At 47.7% G+C, this 19,305-nt stretch overlaps 1 protein-coding gene across 3 annotated transcripts in view; it reads left to right on the top strand.

Annotated features, from left to right (window-relative positions):
* The first annotated feature begins 318 nt into the window (after positions 1-318).
* TSPAN2 (tetraspanin 2) overlaps positions 319-19,305 on the top strand; it is a 41,912-nt gene continuing 22,925 nt past the window's right edge. The window contains exons 1-2 of one of the 3 annotated variants that reach the window (XM_069601655.1): positions 319-488; positions 18,636-18,738. In XM_069601655.1, the coding sequence (XP_069457756.1) occupies positions 420-488; positions 18,636-18,738 (172 nt within the window). In that variant the 5' untranslated portion in view covers positions 319-419. Of the gene's footprint in view, positions 489-529; positions 621-18,635; positions 18,739-19,305 lie in introns of those variants that run through there. The other 2 variants (XM_069601662.1, XM_069601670.1) reach the window with 2 other exon arrangements.

Genomic DNA, 19,305 nt, shown 5'->3' with positions numbered 1-19,305 from the left:
CAAATGAGTCTGCACAGAGCGCTGATTAAATGGGTCTCGGGTTCCCAGTGGACGCTCCTTTCTCGCAGATGCTCCGATAATCACCTTGAGCCGGGCGCCTGCGGGGCACGTCCCCCGGCCTGGGGAGAGAAGGAGGCAGCCTTCCCTCGTTCCGGGGGAGAGCCGGGTATCCGCTCCTTCCGGCCTTTCGACCGCCGGCCCCCGGCGCCCCCACCCATCGCCCGCCTCCGGACTTCGGGTCCTCCCTGACCCTCTTTCACCCGGTGCGGGCTCCCGCCCCGCCCGCCGCCCCGCCCACCGCCGGCCCCGCCCGTCGCAGGCCCCGCCCACGGTCCATCGCGCTCCGCCCCCTCCCCGCCGGCTCCCGGCGCTCCGAGTCCGGGCCTGGGGACTCCGGATCCCGCCGCCGGGGCCGCAGCATGGGGCGCTTTCGCGGGGGCCTGCGGTGCATCAAGTACCTGCTGCTCGGCTTCAACCTGCTCTTCTGGGTGAGACCCGGAGCGGAGAGGGCCGGGCAGGGGAGGGGGCCGGGCGGGGGCGCAGGGCTGGGGTCCCCAGGGAGCTGACCGCTGCGGCGTCCGATCCCGGCTCCTGAAGGCTGGGTGTTCAAAAATGAGGAGGTGAGAAAAAGGCAGACAAAAGGGGGTGTGGGGAGGGAGAGAGGGATGGAAGGGGAGAGAACCAAGAGAGAGATCGAGCAACGAAAAATGGTGAGAAGCGGGGAGACCCCTTGCGTGTGGCTCTTCCCGTTGAACCTCTCTGCCTTGCTTTTCATCTGGAGCCTGATGACACCAGATGCGGGGACACCAGCCTCTCCTTACCTCCAGATTCTCTCCCTCACCCCGCACCCCCACCCCCACCCCCACCCCCAGTGCACACACCCCCTTCTCGCTCTGCCTTTCCGCTGGAGCCCGGCCTGGCCAGGGCGCCGGGACTGCCAGAGGTGGTGCCCCATCCAGAGTGTGTGAAGACAGCACCTGGCTGTGGTGGGCTTATGTGGGAAATCGGGGGTAGCAGTGGAAGTGATATTGGCTGGGTCATCCTTGTTCTGAATATTAGGGGAGGGTACCGCTGGGATGGAAGGAAGGGGTTGTGTTCTTCTGTCAGGGAATGGGAGGAAGGGAGGGGCTTCCAAGGGGAGGCAGCACCACCCCACAACGCCCTGCCAGCAGGCTCTGCAAAATACTACTGCTCCCAGAGATGATCTCATTCAACTTTGCATTGAATGAACAACATTCCAGGGATTAGTGGTTCACCGACAGATAGGGCCACAACCCTTGTCCCCCGTATTAACTGGAACAAAATTAAGGCTAGACCATCCCTGAATTCCTAGATATTCTGTCTGAGGCCCTGAAGGACTGGGAGACAAGGTCTGAGAATTGTCCCTTGTGCACATTCCTTCTTGGGCTTCCTCCAGGGACGGCCAGCCACTAACTGCTCAGATAGACCCTGAAGGAAAACACAGATCCTGCCTTGGGTGAAGAAGTTCTTAGAGCTGGGAGGGAGCAGCAGGGGGCTGAGGGCTTTCAAGGCTAGAGGAGGTTGGTGGCTGTCCTGACTACTCTGGGGAGCTTTTCATCCGTGACACCTACTAATTACTGAAGGATGGTCTCCACTGGTGTCTGCCAACCCATAAGCCCAGAGGCCTGGGTGACTCCAGCAGTTCCAAGCTCTCAGAGGCCAAGTTGCCATCCTCAGCATCCTTCAGTAGGGTAAGGTGTGAAGCAGGTACCCCGTAGACAGTCCTGAGTTTTAAAAATACACATGGCTTTTGTACACTTGGTCATTTGCTTCCAGCATAAGAGTGGGGAGGGACATTCCTAAAGGCCTTTTATGTTGTGCTTTGTAATAGTCTGGCTTAATTTCAAAGCTGTTAATTATAAGTGTTATGCATCAGTGACGCTCTGACTGCTTGAAAGAGGTCTTATCTAAGTCTGAGAAGGAATTCTTAGACTGGGTTCAGCTTATTTAGTGCTTAATGTCATGCCAGCCTTTCCAGGGATAATAGGCAACATTTATTGAGCATTTTCATTGTGTCAGGGACAGTGCTAAGCACATTGCATTCATTATTAACTTAATCCTCACAACACTCTGGAAATGCATACTATTATTATCCCCATTTATACAAATAAGGAAAAACAGAGGCACAAATAGGTCCACTTTCCCAAGGTCACACAGCTAATGAGAGGCAGAGGTGGGCCTCCAACTCAGCCTTCATGCTTCTGAGCACTGCGGTACATGTAGTTAACCAGCTGTTCTCAAAGTGAGTCCTGAGCCAGAGCACCTCCGGGAAAGTTGTCAGAGAGGCACATTCTAAGTTCCATCACAGTCCTGCTGAATCAGAAATTCTAGAGGAGACCCAAGAATCTTTTTAAACAAGTCCAGGAAATGCTGATACATGTTCAAGTTTGAGAACCGTTCTGTTAAACCATCATTACATGAGACTTAGAAAAACAGCATATATGTAAATATAAAGAGCCATATGCACACACAATCACACATATATATTTGTAAATAAAAATACTGTTCCCCGAGCTGCTAATCTAGTTGAGGAAATGACCAAGGCATATAGAGCAACAACAAACACAACAGCGTATAATCAAGTGACAAATTTCACACCTCTGACACAGGAAGGAAGGGAGGTAGGAACAGGCAATGCTTGAGTGCCTACTATGTGTTAGCCACGAGGGTTAGGCATGGCCTTTTATATATCTCATCTAATTAAGGAGTTCACAGGAGGGACTTCCCTGGTGGTCCAGTGGTTAAGACTCCATGCTTCCAATGCAGGGACTTGCAGGACACGGGTTTGATCCCTGGTCAGGGAACTAAGATCCCATATGCCACACAGTCAAATAAATAAATAGAAACACACACACACAATAAATAAATAAGTAAGCAATTTTTAAAAAAGTCCATAGCATTAGTGATGAGGTGAAACAGTTCTCATGAAGAAGGTGATGTTTAAACTGAATTTAGAAGGACTGGCAGACTGGAGGTGGACGAGGGTGAAGGGGCGATACACCACCACCATCCCCAGCAGAAGAACAGCAAGAGTGAGAGTGCCATCTGACAAAGGCCTCAGGTTCAAGCGCAGAGACCCCAAGCAGAGTGTGCTTGAGCAAGTTATTCTTATTTCTAGCCTTGTTTTCTCAGCTGAACAATTGGGGTAAGAGTTGTTGAGAGGATTAAAAGGAAAGACATAAAGTATTTGATTTCGCCTTCCCATGAGCCCAGTATACAGTGAGTGCTCAATTTTTAAAAATTATTATTAAGTGCCTGGCACACAGAAAGCATTAATGAAACTTAGCCCTCTTTCCCCAGAGTCCCTTAATATCTGAGAAAAGTCTGTATGTTTGCTGCCAAGGAACTTGCAGCTTGTCTTCATTTACACATTAGCTTCTCAGTTTGTACTTGTGGATTTTCCCCACTAGAACTCAGAATACTCTGAGAGCAGGAAAATTTTGTGTGCCTTGTTCACAAATATATCTCTAGCGCCTAATAGTACTCAGCACACAGAATGCACCCGTAGAAAGAATTAATGAATCTAGAGAACGTGAGATACATGGCCTTCGCTATTTGCACAGATAATCAATTGTCGACTTTATCTGCAGGACTCTTTCTCCTTATTACCTGTTGATGGATTCTTTGCACAGATTGGGCTCAGGAAGGGAAGCGGGGCGTTGCTCACTCTCAGTTCCACGAGGAATGGGGACCAGGGACAGGCGGCTCTCCCATGTCTATACCTGTGCATCTAAAGGGAATGGGGGGACTTGAAACAAGTGCCTAATGATTTAGAGGAAAGCGATGATTTGGGATACATAATCTAAGTATCTACTTTCACTGTAACCAAGGGAACCTGACTGCAGAAAAGCCCCACCCTAGCTTCTTATGTTGTTTTTTCCTGGCTGGAGAATTTGTGGGAAGTCTGGGGAAGGGGGAGAGAGCAGGGGAGAATTTTCCTGGAAGGACAGGCGTTTGCCAGGACTTCAAGCGTAATATTTACACACACTCTTAGATGCTCATGTGTCTGCCCGTCTGAGGTCCCCCCTGGGTGACAGCACTTCCTTTCCTGTCAGGAACTCACCAGAAGGTAGGCGCAGAGGCAAGCGGGGGTGGGGTATATTCTGTGATCTGCAATTTGACAAATGGATTTGCAATCTCCTTCGCGCTGCTTGGCTAAAGTCTCCCTAGGTCGTGCTCCTGATTTTATAAATGTTCAACTAGATCCCACCAGAGCCTGGCCAAGGGCTGCTGACTCTGTTCACCCTTGATTTTAAAACAAAAGTAAAGCCTAGCCCCGAGCCCCACTAATTTAATTTGTTATCACGGTTGATGTCTAACACATAACCGCTCCCAACATCTGTCGTGTCTAAATTCGGCCACTACAATCAGATAGCATGGCATAGTTCCATGCATTTCACCGAAATCACCTTTATTTTTTCCCCTCTGTTGCATAGCAATATAAATAAAACACCACAATCCAACAAGCCACTTGTGTTGGTTTAAAGAAAAAAAACCTGGGCGCTGTTTATTCCTTGGTTTGTTGTGTGTTCAGCATTTTCCTATCATTGTGCTGTGTGAGCTGCTCAGGGTTGCCGACCAACAGGAAGCAAGACCGCTCATTGTCGAAAGTCCGATGCCATATATGGCTTGTTTGAAGTTGCTCTCCTTTCCTTCTCACTGTTGTTAATGCGGCTTTGGGGTTTCACTTGGTGATGTCTAACGGGTCCTTTTAAGAAGGGCTGTGTCTTATGGGCTTGAGAGTCAAAGATGTTTGACTCCACCAAAGCTCACAGAGGTTACCTCCTCCTCTTTCCCAAACTTATCTCAAATAGTAACTTCAGAAGTACCATCTATCAGAAAAACTGTTTTAAAAAAAAATACCTGAAGAAAGTATTCTCTGGGGTCCACCCCAAAGTTAGACCACCCCAGAAGGCGATTAGGAATTTCCTCAGCCCTGTTGTCAGATGGTCTCTGCTTTTTTAATCTTTAATGTTTTTGTAATTTTTTTTTTTTTTTTTGGCTGTGTTGGGTCTTCATTGCCTTGTGTGGACTTTTCTCGAGTTGTGGTGAGCAGGGGCTACTCTTCAGCTGCAATGCACAGGCTTCTCACTGTGGCGGCTTCTCTTCTTGGAGAGCACAGGCTCAGGGCACTTGGGCTTCGATAGGTGCAGCACACAGGCCTAGTTGCCCTCATTTCTGAATGGGGCAGGGAGTGTCCTCCCTTTTGGCCTGCTTATCTGGCTTCCTTGTGGCAGTTCTTTTTCCAGTTACCTCTTTACCATTATTCTTTAAAGATTTTTCTTTTACATTGAGGGTTGATGGTTTCTACAATTACCAGGAGGTCATCTGTCCATTGTCCATGGCATTTCACTGTGTTATCTCAGAAAATGCAGTATCTTTGAGTCTCCAGGAATCTTCCCAAACCAGGGATCAAACCTGTGTCCCCTGCATTGGCAGACAGATTCTTATCCACTGTGCCACTAGGGAGGTCCTAGTCTCCACTTTTGATTTCTGTCAAGGTGAGAAGACAGTGCCAGCTGGCAGCCTCCCCTGTTGTGGGTGACAGGGGGCACCCAGTGTTGCTGGGAGAGGCAAGGACCCTATAATAGGGGCCAGCCTGCAGAAGCAAGAGCTACCATCCCAGTAGTCTTACAGACCTCAGCCAGGTCTAGGCAGCATGGCAGTTCACATCTATGGATTTGAAACCTGGAAAGTGAATACTTGCATCTCATCGAGTTTATTCCTGGCCATAGTATTTACTAACTAGGGAAGCTTAATGAGTAAGCTGTTTAACCTCCTTGAGGCTTTTCTTATCTATATAATGGACTTAATCAAGTACCAACATCAATCTATGATTTTGGTGCAGATAAAGGAGTAAATAAATGTGAAGTATTAAGCATGGTTCATGTGCGTAGTAAACACTAACTAACACAAGATATTCGTGGTAATCCTATTTAAACACTAGAAGAGAAGCAGAAAAGTGGAATCCAGAATCTAAGAGATCCGTGAAAGTAAGGAAAAGTGGGAAACAAGTGTCCTAAGTCCAACCAATCAAGCAAAATGGCAAGAGTCTTGTAGCTTATTGAAGGCCTGGAGTCAAAAGGAGAGATTCTTTCCCCTGCAATTAGTCACTCAGCAAATATGTGCTGACCACCTAGCATGCGCCCAGCACTCTGCCAAGTCCTGAGCATTCAGAAATGATTAAGATACAGTCCTTGATCTTGAGACACTCAACAGGGCTTTATTTGGTGCTTCATTGAGCCCTTTTTTTAAATTAACTTTTAATTGGAGCATAGAGCTTGACAATGTTGTGTTAGTTTCTTCTGTACAGCAAAGTGAATCAGCTGTACGTATACACTTATCACCTCTTTTTTGGATTTCCTTCCCATTTAGGTCCCCACAGAACACTGACTAGAGTTCCCTGTGCTGTACAGCAGGTTCTCATCAGTTATCTATTTTAGTAAGATAATGAACCACACTTCCTTGTGCCTTTGAGTGTAGTTTATTATCTCTCTAATGTCTTTGCTCCTCGGGGGCATGAGTGCCCTGTGCTGGTCTCCTCCTCCTCCCTCAGCACCTAGAGGAGCTTCTGCAGTCACTGACATGGCTCTGCTTAATACACACCAGCTGGGCGGCTGTTTGTTCCCTGTCATGCTTCTGTGCAACCAAGCGGAGCCCACTGGGTGGAAATAGGAAAACCCCATGATTAGTGCCTCTCAAACTTTAATGTGCATACAGATCACCAGGGAATCTTGTTCAAACAAATATTCTGATTAAGTAGGTCTGCATTTCTAAGAAGCCCCCAGATGTTGCTGCTACTGCTGGTCCAGGAAACACATTTTGAGAACTGGTTTAGATGTGGCCCTAAGAGATCAAAGTGCCCCTGTGGCTCTCATTTCTGAATGGGGCAGGGAGTGTCCTCCCTTTTGGCCTGCTTATCTGGCTTCCTTGTGGCAGTTCTTTTTCCAGTTACCTCTTTACCATTATTCTTTTAAGGTTTTTCTTTTACATTGAGGGTTGATGGTTTCTACAGTTACCAGGAGGTCATCTGTCCATTGTCCGTGGCATTTCACTGTGTTATCTCAGAAAATGCAGTATCTTTGAGTCTCCAGTCATGCGTGACAAAAAGGAACATAACTTCTAACCCCCACGTTACCACTGACAGTTTATAGCACAAGTCTGCTCTCCTAAAGCAAGTGACACTACACTAACCATCATGTCATTCTTGCTAGGGAATTAAGGAGAAGGAATTGAGAAAGAAGTGGGTGGATGACCAGATGGGTTGAGAGCATCATACAGATATGAATAGGGGTTACCTTGGCTTGCTTTTTTTTTAATCCTGTTTGAATTTTTTATGGGCAAAAATAACGTTCACATGATGCCTTGGCTTACAAAATGTTATCACACACATGATCCCATTTGATCGTGAATCACAACAGTCCCATGAAATAATGTAACCCCCATTTTACAGATGTGGAAGCTGGAAGGCAGGTACAGTAGATGGTGTGTCTAGGATCAAAGAGTTAAAGAGGAACAAAACCAAGATCCACACTCAGGTCTTCTGATTTTAAACACTGTGCTGTTTTCACCATGCATACTTACGAAGGCACGTGCAATGTCGGGTATGATAAATGCTGTAGACATGGAAAATGTGAAGTCTATGACCAGCGAGATTATATCCAGTGTTTGATTGTCTTGATGCATTCCAGAAATGCAGGTACAAAAAAGATGCATGAAACTCTCTGGCATATGGGAGAAAGAGGGAGAAGTTGAGAATACTCAAGTTAACTAAGTATGAGAATACTCAGCTTAAGGCAGAGGAAAAGCGAGATGGGAATTGATAAAGGGTATATATTGGGGTTTAAGAGAAGGTGTTTAAAATTAATTTCAGTAAGCAAAAACTTGAAGAATATGAAACATTACATAAATGATAGGGAAGACTGGCGTGCTGCAGGCCATGGGGTTGCAAAGAGCTGGACACAACTGAGCAACTGAACAACAAAATATAAATGGAAGCTATGTGATATCTGCTTTCCCATGCATATTTTCTATGTTAACTTCTTTAATCCTCACAATGACCTTCTAAAATAGCAGCTATTGTCACCCCTAGTTTACATATGCGGGAACAGGCACAGAGAGTTCAGAGCCTTTCCAGGGCCTCAGAGCTGACCAGTGGCAGAGCAGGCTTTCTGTGTGTGCTTTCTACCCTCTTAACCACTCCAAGTCTGCAGACTGACAAGGAGAGAAGTTTGAAGCTGGGATGAGCATGTTAGTTCTGCACTCTCCAATATGGTGGCTGTGCTACTAACCACATGTGGCTTTTCAATTTAAATTAACCAGTATTAAAAGGAATTTAATATTCAGCTTCTCAGTCACACTAGCCACATCTCAAGTGCTCAGTGACAATGGGTCACCAACGGCTGCAGTATTGGACAGCAGAACATTTATATTTACATCATTGGAAAAAGTTCTATTGGATAGCTCTAGCCTAATTTCGGAGAAGGCAACGGCAACCCACTCCAGTACTCTTGCCTGGAAAATCCCATGGACGGAGGAGCCTGGTAGGCTGCAGTCCATGGGGTCGCTAAGAGTTGGACACGACTGAGCGACTTCACTTTTACTTTCCTGCGTTGGAGAAGGACATGGCAACCCGCTCCAGTGTTCTTGCCTGGAGAATCCCAGGGATGGGGGAGCCTGGTGGGCTGCCGTCTCTGGGGTCGCACAGAGTTGGACACGACTGAAGCGACTTAGCAGCAGCAGCAGCAGGAGCCTAATTTATTCTTTCTCTCATAAGTCATCTTCTCCTGCTTTTCTCTATTGGATCTTAACTAAAGAGAGAGAGGGAACATAGCTTCTGGAAAGGGGCCCTGACATACTTAGTGTAGAGGTTTAGAAAACTCCCAGCTGTTACAGAGAGCTGCTGCTGCTGCTGCTGTCGCTTCAGTCGTGTCCGACTCAGTGCGACCCCATAGACGGCAGCCCATCAGGCTCCCCCATTCCTGGGATTCTCCATCCAAGAACACTGGAGTGGGTTGCCATTTCCTTCTCCAGTGCATAAAAGTGAAAAGCGAAAGTGAAGTCGCTCAGTCGTATCCGACTCTTAGCGACCCCTTGGACTGCAGCCTACCAGTCTCCTCTGTCCATGGGGTTTTCCAGGCAAGAGTACTGGAGTGGGTTGCCATTGCCTTCTCCGTTACAGAGAGAGCTAAAGTAAAAATTAGTAGAAGAAGACAGCAGAGTCATTAGAATCATGGCCACAGTATTTCCTATCTTGAGTAGGATTAAGTTTTCAGTTTGAATGTAACATTAGTCTGTCTTCCTCCATAATAATCATAAGTGCTGGGCACTCACTGTTCTAAGTGTGTAAGATGAAGTCATTTAATTCTCTCAGGGAGGCACTGTTATTACCTCCACTTTGCAGCTGAGGAAGCTGAGGATTAGAGAGGTTAAGAGACTTGCCTGAGGTCACAGGACTAGTAAGTGACAGAGCTTGATTCAAACCCAGGATGCCTAGAACCCCCATTTTTATCTGCTGCAGCTCCTCGACAACCCAGCATGTACAAGTGGATGTTTTTATTACTAACCTGTCCAAGTGCATCATTATTCAGTCTGAAAGCTCAGAAGAGGTGAAGTCTTCTACAAGAGCAGTTGACGAATGTTCCAAAGTGTGTGCCACGCCCTGTCCTCTCCATTGTAATTGTGATTGGGAAAGTGTCAGCTCATAAGCTAGGCCAAGGGAACCGGGAGAGACAACAGAACCCCCCAGTGGGGCAGGGACGGGGCCTGGAAGCTGCTGCCACTCCTCCAAGAAGCCCATGTGGTCTCTCCTTGCCCTAGCTGTATCTGTCTAGCCCCCTGTAATGGCCTCGTGCTGTCTGCCTTCCTGACTCCAAATAATTTCTGGTTAAATAGCTGTTAAGAAAAGTCTCTCTAGAATACAAGACTCATGATTCCTACTGGGTTCCATTCAAGCTAACTTTTTAACTAAAAAAGTGTTTTGTCTTGTTCCAATCTAATGTGAGTTTTACCTGAAACATTTTTTCTCCCCTCCATTGTCTTTCTGTAACAACTAAAACTGGGCAAAGATTGTTATTATTGGTTGATATTCAAGAAACCTGTCTATCTGCTCAAGAGAGTTCTCTCAGACTACCTTGTAAAATATTAGGCCATAAAATAAGTATTGTTTAATATTCCATTTTTGGAATATTTCATAAGCAAATATTCAATTTGCTTGTGTAAAGTTCCATGTAGATGAGATGTCATGTTTACTCAGAGGCAAGCCTGGGATGAAGCCAGCTAGATGCTGCTAGGAGGAAGTTCAGACAACATCCAAAAGACCACTTTGGTCTTCCTGGAGCTGGTCCTCTAGGTCACGTGAGACGGACATTGGGTTTAAATCAGTTTGGTAGCTTGGTAGGTTGGGTTTTACTTTAGTTGTACTTGATTTTCATTTGATAAAGCCATCTGCTCATTGGAATCATTAGCCAGTAGTCTGCGGCATTTGTTAATGTGTGAAGAAAACCATATAACCATCATCTGTCTCCTAATTCTTACAGGTCTCTCTTCTCCTTTTTCTTGTACTTCTTTAGAAAAATGCAGTATGTACACCACTGAATAAACACAGACACTTTGCCTATCTGTATGTAAGTTACCTGCTTTATCATTCAGAGGAAGCTTTTCATCCTGGCTCAACTTCCTCCCCTGAATTTAGTGTCTCCCCAGTTCTTTTGTGCAAAGCATCCCCCGCCCCCCCCCCCCCACCTCAGCAATGTCAGTTGATCCATACCAATTAACCCTATAACAACCTAAACAGAAGAAGGTGGGTTTAACACAAATATATCGCCTGTCTGTCTTTGTAGATAGGTAGATAATGTCCCAATCTGTCGCAGTTTTGATGGTAGAATCCTTCCATTGGGCTTTCCTGGTGGCCCAGATGGTAAAAAATCTGCCTGCTACACAGGAGACCTAGGTTCAATCCCTGGGTCATAAAGATTCCCTGGAGAAGGGAATGACAACCCACTCCAGTATTCTTGCCTGGAGAATTTCATGGACAGAGGGGCCTGGCAGGCTACAGTCCATGGGGTCGCAAACAGTCGGACATGACTGAGGGACTAACACACACAGCCACCCTTCCATGGTACCGAGAATTAAGCATTGATTTTAAAATCTATCCTTACCTGAAGGAAGTCTTTCAGGAATTTCTTAGCATGAGCTTGCTCTCATGAAATCGTTACAAGGAAAGTCATGTGGGAAGTCAGAAACACTGGGATCTACCCAGTGTATTTCCATACTGACAGCCATGCATGTCCAAGCTAACAGCCATGTCTTCGTCCGCTGTGAGTCCTGCATCCCAAGTCCACCTCACCTGGTCCTGAAGTGGAAGCAAGGACACCAACCTTCCTCAGAGGTGGTTTCGCCTGGATGTCATATAGTATTCGGCTCTTGAATTTCTTCTGACAAAATCCTTCATTTTGAGAAAGTGCCATCTGAATCCTTGCCTTGCTTTCACTGCATAATAGGATGAAAATCTTGGGAGCTGGCTTTCCTCTTTGAGAAAACTAGTATCATCTTCTAGAGCAAATGTGCTTCTGACTTTTGCCTGCTAAAAGGATGAAACTCCATTACCCTTATGGTTTCCTAATGTGGCTTGCAATCAGATGAAGAATTATGAGTGTTCATTACATGATTCCATCTGGGCTGAGAATTGCCTCCAAGAGCAAGTATTATTAGCTTAAAAGCTTTTAATGAAATCTCTAGGGTTGAAGTGTCATTTTCCACTTTGTGTGACGTCATCCCAGAAAAAAGAAAATTGCCAGTGAGTTGGATATGTATATACACAATGGCATTCACCCTGGAAGAGCTAGAAATACAGAATTCATTTTGTTCGTTCTTTCCCTTAAGGGCACTGTGTATGTGTGTTGCCATGATTATGTTAAGTCTTCATATGTTCTGCCTGTAAAAGGTGTATATAGATTTATTCTTTGTGTTCATGCCTGATGCTTGGCACGCATCCTTACAGGCTGGAAAAACACAGAACTGATACTAGCTGCTCTAATTATTTTTCTGTGGGCAAGTGTTATGCTGAGTAGACTCAACAGTGTCTTCACACAGTGCCATCTGAGGTGTCTGCCCAGTGTTTCCTAGGTGCAGATGAATTTAAAATTAGTACTTTGAAAGTATTCCCTTGGAGGGCTGTGAAGGAGGTTGTTCACAGTTGCTCCTATCAACCTGTCTTAGGTCAGGTCACCATAAAGAAAAAAAAATACTATAGACTGAGTGGCTTAAACAACAGGATTTATTTCTCATAGTTCTGGAGGCTGGAAAGTCAAATTCAAGGTATCTGCCAGTTCAGTTCCTGATGAAAGCTGTCTTCCTGGCTTGCAGATGGCTGCCTCTCCCTGCATCCTCCATGGCAAGGAGAAGGCTCTGATGTCTCTTATAGGGAATCCCCACCTTGTGACCTCATCTAACCTATCACCTTCCAAAGGCCCCACCTCCAAACACCATCACAGTGAGTGCCAGTTAGGACTTCAGTGATGTATGAATTCGGGGGAGACACAGTTCAGTCCATAGCACAGCCTAAATGACACCTTTGTGAAGAAGGCCCTCCATTCATTCACTCAACAGCTGTCTGTTCGGAACTGATTGTTCAAGGGAGAGGGTTAGGAGCTTGGAACACAGCAGTGTAGACCCTGTGCTTGCCCTCACACAGCTCAGGCCTTAATTTTCTTTAAGTTATAAAAATATTTAAACAGAAATGGTTATATAAGACATGAAGGAAGGCACATATGTAGGCCAGGGTAAGCTTCCTACAGGAAGTGATGTCAAAGCTGAAAGCTGTGAGCCAGGTGGAGTGAAGAGGGAGCTTTCTAAGCTAAGGAAATAGCAACAGCAGGTCCCCAGGTGAGAGGAGGAACTGTGTGTGACTAGAGAGAGCATCTGAGGACAATTTACTGTCTCTCCCATCTAGGGGCCTCCCTGGTAGCTCAGCTGGTAAAGAATCTGCCTACAGTGCAGGAGACCCTGGTTCAATTCCTGGGTCGGGAAGATGCCCTGAAGGAGGATAGGATAACCACTCCAGTGTTCTTGGGCTTCCCTGGTGGCTCAGACAGTAAAGAATCCGCCTGCAATGTGGGAGACCTGGGTTCCATCCCTGGTTTGGGAAAATCCCCTGGAGGAGGGCATGGCAACCCACTCCAGTATTCTTGCCTGGAGAATCCCATGGACAGAGGAGCCTGGTGGTCTACAGTCCATGGGGTCACAAAGAGTTGGACACGACTGAATGACTAAGCACACACACACATGTAGGGAAAAGCACATGAACAGCCTGAGAACACCCCTAAGTGATGCTTTTTATCTGGAGAGTTTAGTCATCAGATAACAGAATAGCATGTATTTGCTCTTTGTGGTCAGCATGGCTACCTTCTGCTGGAGGTGGGCGTGGGGGTGGCAGGGAGCTGAGCAAAATGCAGGACCCAGGCCTGGGGAGTAATATTTGCATTTTCCTGTCTCAGCACTGCCCTTCCCTTCAATTAGTGCCTTCCTAAGAACCATGTTTTTGATTCATGGAAAAATAATTTCTGAAGTAAAAATATATATCCTCAAGATAGAACCTTTCATCAGCAATCACAGGAAAGTGGAAATAAATACAGTACAATACAGTTGAAATCCACTAACAAGCTTTGCTTCATGTTAAATGACTTGTTTCTGGCAGACGGGCATTACTTAAAACTTTTTGTCCATCCACTTTGCGTTAAAAGTTTTCTAATCAAATCTGTAGTCCTATCCCCTGCTACTTTAGTTTTAAAACATGCACTTTCTCCACAGATAAATGCTTACAGTTTGCAACTTTGTCCTGCAGACTCTACAGAATATAGTTAGCTACTGAAATAACTTGTCTGTGAAAATGTACAATGTAATTGTACCGGGTGATCCCCGATCTAATGGTGAGGATTTGTATGTCATTGTCTGTTTCTTTCATTTCTATCTTCTCTATTTTACTTCTGTCCTCTTTTTAAATAGTGCACACAATTTTGCCCTCAAAATCCTGTTGCATAACATTCTGAGTGCATAATGCTCAACTGGTACTCAGAAAAGAAATGGTGACACAAAGAACGATGACATCTGGTGTCTTCTCAGGGGCTGGTTCTCTGATGGAATTCTTACCCACAGTGTTAAGAGTCTTTCTTGGGCCATAGAGGCAGGATCAGCTTCTCACAAGCCCCTGAGATCCTCTGGAGAAGGAACTAGATCGTCCTTAACTGTGAATCTTTGCCTCCTGGCTCACAATAGATGTTCAGTAAATACTTATTAAATGATTAACATCAAAGCCCTACTCATGCTGTTGTATGAAAAAGTCCATTCCTGGAAAAACATATTCCTAATGGCAATCGTTCCAAAGGCATGGAGAGTGATTCTGGTCCTGGATGCAGAGCAGCTGTCAGCAGAGTTCTCTGGTTGATAGAGTGGATCCTTCATGGTCCTTGCCCATCACTGCATCCATCCCGTAGCAACCCCAATCTGGTCTTCAGCCACTCAGGTCGTTACCTGTGGCTCCTCACTGTGTCTGACATCATACAGCAATCGTCCCCATCAAAGTGAAGGCTTCCACCTCCTCCTCCCCTCAAGACCCTGCCATGGGCTTTCCACAATGGTAGCAAGCTTAGTAGAAGCCATGAGCCACGTGCTGTAAATCCAGTTTCAAGCTCCAGACTCTGACTTCCCCCAGATGCTTCTCTCTCCCCAGCACAGGGTTCTACATAAGGGAGCACAGCGCTTACCTATGCAGTTCCCGCTGCCTGCAGTCCCTCCCTGCTCCTCTAACTCATTCTTCAAGATGTAAGTCAAAATGGAATGTCTTCTGCTGACAGCCAGTCGTCATAGTTTGGTCTAATCCCTGGGTGGTGATGCAGTCCCATGGAGCACACTTCCGGCGTCCTGTGACGTTTATTAGCTTATGGGATTATCTTCCATGTCAGACTGTGCATGTTTGTTAAGTCACTTCAGTCATGTCTGACTCTTTGCGACACTATGGACCATGGCCTGCCAGGCTCCTCTATCCACGGGATTCTTCAGGTAGGAATACTGGATTGGGTTGCCCTCCTCCAAAGGATCTTCTTCCTGACCCAGGGATCGAACCCACATCTCCTGCACTGGCAGTTGGATTCTTTACCACCAGCACCCCCTGGAAGCCAGACTGTCTTCTTTATTGTTGCTTCTTTGATGCTTAGCCTAGTACCCAGTCAGGACCATAGTTACCTTTGAAAGATATGTAGAAAGGAAAGGAGATGAGGGCAGCAGCGGCATGAGAAGGAAAGCAGCATGGCCGGGCAGCCTTTGTCCCCATTTTGGCTGAGTTGTGGTGTAGTGACTGAATGCAAAGGACAGACTGAGAATGGGGGCATTGTGCAAGGGGTGGCGGATTTGTCTAGGAGGGTTAAAGGATAGGCCTAGAGGCTCACCCAGTGAGACATCTCTTCCTAGGTTTTGGGGGCACAGAGCAATGGGTCTTACTGACGCTAGACTTGCTCACTTTGTCCCTGACTGCACACTGGACTTGATGGGAAATATTTTCACGCAATTTCAGGTGTGTGGTAGAGCAACCAAAGCCCAGTGAACACAGAGTATTTTAAGAGTCTTGCAAGAATGGTGAGTTATAAAGGACCAAAGGACTATGTCATCTCAGCTGACACCACTTTCCAAAGCAGGCATGGCTGTCACCTGGGGCAGCCTTGGGCTTGACCTGGTGCACACCCACAGTGTTCCCAACCTGGCAGCATGCTGGAAGGATTCCCTCCACAGTGACGACACCCAGCTCCCCCACAGTTTCCTGGACCCAGGAGGAAACCCTAGGTTTGCGGTTGGGGGTGGAGGGCCATGGATGAACACGCTCAGATTGTTTTCCTCATTGGCCCTGGAGCTTTAAATTGCAACCTCTCTTTTAATTTTCCATTATGCATCAGACACATCTGTGCCAGAAGCAGACAAATGTATTCCGTCTGGGAGGATGATCCCAGACGGCTATAAATTAGAGCCTGTGTACAGAGATGCCAAAAATGTGGCCTCGTGGTATGGTGTCCCTGGGACCAGTCACCTCCTCCACCGTCTGCTCGGGCTCCAAGCCTTGGCCTGATGCCTCTGTCAATAGATTTTCGCTTTGTGTTTGGAAACTCTTTCCACAGAGTGGCTGCAGAGGCGGGGAGGGCAGGGCTGCCTGTGTGGTTCTACTGGACACAGCCATCCAGGCAGCACCCCGAGGACAGGGCTATCCCAAAGGGCATCGCTCTCTTCCCTGTACGAGAAACAGTAATGACCTTCAAAGCCAGTTTCCTCCCAAACTAAAGACCAGCCCAAGAAAATTCACCCCACTTTTTTTAGATTGATGAGATAAACTACCGTATCAGGCTTTTAAGCTTATAATATACCTGCTTCACCCACAAAACTTCAAGAGGATCATGCAAAGAGAAAAGTCACCTGTAATTTTATTCTTAATGTACTTCTTTCTTAACAGTACTTCTTTAAATATTTTTCCATGCCTTGCTAATGTTTTTTAAACTGTGAAAATCTCTTAAAGCTGGTCGAGCAGCCCAGTTCCTTTAGCTGTCCCTCGCATTATCCAATTAGTGCTTTCCTCTAAGTACTGGAAACTTTTAGTTGTTCCACTTCAGAGAGTCCGGCTGGTAGAATTCTGTGCCTGCAGTTCCTCCTGCAGACATCATGCTGCCCTGCTGAAGAAGCTGGCCACCAAGGGACTGGGCCTTGGGGGAATAAAGGGTGAAAAGAGATAGTCTTCATATAAATGCAGTCAGAGAGCCCTAGCCCTTCACAGGTAGCCCTCAGAAGGATCCTGTATAAACAGGGCTCTGACCCTGACTTTGACTTCATTTTCCTTGTCAAACCTACGTCTCTGGCTTTCGTGCTTCCGTCTTCTTGTCGCCAGCCTCCGTGTCTGCTCTTCCCTACCGGGGCCAGGGCAGCCTCTGAACTAGTGGTTTGGGGATGGCTTAGGCAGCCCAGCTCTAACCGGATGGGTTGGCCAAACCAGGGGCCTCGTTTTATATCTCTGATCACTTTCCTGTGGTGCTTTGAGTCCAGAAGGTGCCAGTGAGTAACTGTTGAACTGATATAACGAAATTTGAGATGGTTGTTTGTGGAGAGAGAGGATGCCGCGGCGGGAGCCTGCTGGGACAGCCCTGCAGTGGTAGGGAAGGCGTTCAGAGCCAGCGCGGAGCCGCACAGAAGCCCTCACGGCAGCAGAGAAGCAGGCAATGAGTCTAGAAGCCGCCAGCCTGCCCAGCCACCGCCTGTGCCAGCCACTCAGCCTCTCCATGAGCCACACAGCACACAGCAGGCTTTTTCAGAAAATTATTTTTTCCTTTCTTGCTTTCCATGGAAACCCATAATAGCAACCAAAAAATAAAAAAAGAAAGAAAGAAACAAAAAAAACCCCAGCCAGTTTCCCTCCTGCAAAACCATCCTCAGGCAGGGCAGTGCAGTGACCACGGTGGCCTGGGGTCAGGACAGGTTCTAGACGCCTCTAAAGCGGCTTTCTAACTGGGCCCTGCGCACTCAGGAGGTGCAGGTGGGCTGCAGGACAGGCTCTAGACGCCTCTAAAGCGGCTTTCTAACTGGGCCCTGCGCACTCAGGCGGTGCGGGTGGGTTGCAGGACAGGCTCTAGACGCCTCTAAAGCGGCTTTCTAACTGGGCACTGCGCACTCAGGAGGTGCGGGTGGCTTGCAGGACAGGCTCTAGACGCCTCCAAAGCGGCTTTCTAACTGGGCACTGCGCACTCAGGCGGTGCGGGTGGGTTGCAGGACAGGCTCTAGACGCCTCTAAAGCGGCTTTCTAACTGGGCACTGCGCACTCAGGAGGTGCGGGTGGCTTGCAGGACAGGCTCTAGACGCCTCCAAAGCGGCTTTCTAACTGGGCACTGCGCACTCAGGCGGTGCGGGTGGGCTGCAGGACAGGCTCTAGACGCCTCTAAAGCGGCTTTCTAACTGGGCACTGCGCACTCAGGCGGTGCGGGTGGGCTGCAGGACAGGCTCTAGACGCCTCTAAAGCGGCTTTCTAACTGGGCACTGCACACTCAGGAGGTGCGGGTGGGCTGCAGGACAGGCTCTAGACGCCTCTAAAGCGGCTTTCTAACTGGGCCCTGCGCACTCAGGCGGTGCGGGTGGGTTCTGAGGTTGGCGTGTTTTCTTCCTATTTAGAAAAGTGGGTTTCCCCGAGGTCTGGGAGTTCATCTTGCCCTTGGTGACCTCTCTCTGTGGTGCTGGTGAGGAAGTCCAGAGTACCCAGCAGGGAACAATAGGACAAGGAGCAGATAGCTTCCAGGGGGACTGTTGTAGGAACTCTTTTTGAGAGGCGACCTGGGCTAGACTGTGCCAGCCCCATAATCGCAGGGCAGCCTGACAGAATGGGAGAAACTCTGAGCTTGGAGTCAGGGGAGCCCAGCTTAAAGATCCCATCAGGGACCTGGGGTGGGGGTGGGGACTCTGAGCAGATCATTCCACCTCCACTGTATGAAACATGAAGAGGGGTCCAGCTGGTTTTTCAGGGGCCAGCCCCCCAGTCTCCCAGCTCATACACACATGTTCCCCTGCCTTGTAAACACAGGCTGTTTACCTTTCAGCTGGCAGGGTCGGCTGTCATTGCTTTTGGACTATGGTTTCGATTTGGAGGCTCCATGAAGGATTTCTCCTCGGAGGACAAGTCCCCAGAGTACTTCTACATGGGTGAGTGACCACAGCCTCCCCTTCTCTAGACAGGGTTGCCCGGGCTTAGAAGGCAACCTGCAGCTAGACTTCCGTGGGAGGGGAACGGAGGGAGATAAAGGAGGCAAATCAGAGCCCCAGATGCCCACCCAAGCCAGGCAGCGAGGAGAGGGCCCTGCTACCCCACACCTGGCTCATCCCTCTGCTTCCAAAACCAAGGACGACCAGGTGGGACTGAACAGTTGTACTTTCAGCCACTTCAAGAAAGAAGCCCAGCACGTAACCACAATTCATGCCCAAAGAATTGGAAAACCCCACTGCACCCCCTGAGTGAAGTGGGCACACAGCAAAGTCAGTCCTTTGCTCATTCCTGGGGTGACAGGGGAGCCCTGCCCAATCAAGCTCTGGTTTTGTGTATTTGTGATCTTGTATATTTTAAATTGTCTGGGAGACATACCTAATTCAAAATAAAGAGAGACAGCTCAAGGTGTGGAGGGGCTAATCTGAGTCCCTCCATGACTAGGAACTGCAGAGGGGAGAGGAAGTGAAGCAGAGTGAGGTGGGGAGGGCAGGGAAGGGAGTGGGGGC

The sequence above is a fragment of the Ovis canadensis genome, chromosome 1, assembly GCF_042477335.2.
Source record: "Ovis canadensis isolate MfBH-ARS-UI-01 breed Bighorn chromosome 1, ARS-UI_OviCan_v2, whole genome shotgun sequence".
NCBI lineage: Eukaryota > Metazoa > Chordata > Mammalia > Artiodactyla > Bovidae > Ovis > Ovis canadensis.
Note: the sequence above shows the minus strand (reverse complement) of the source record. Positions and strands in the feature narration are given on the sequence as shown.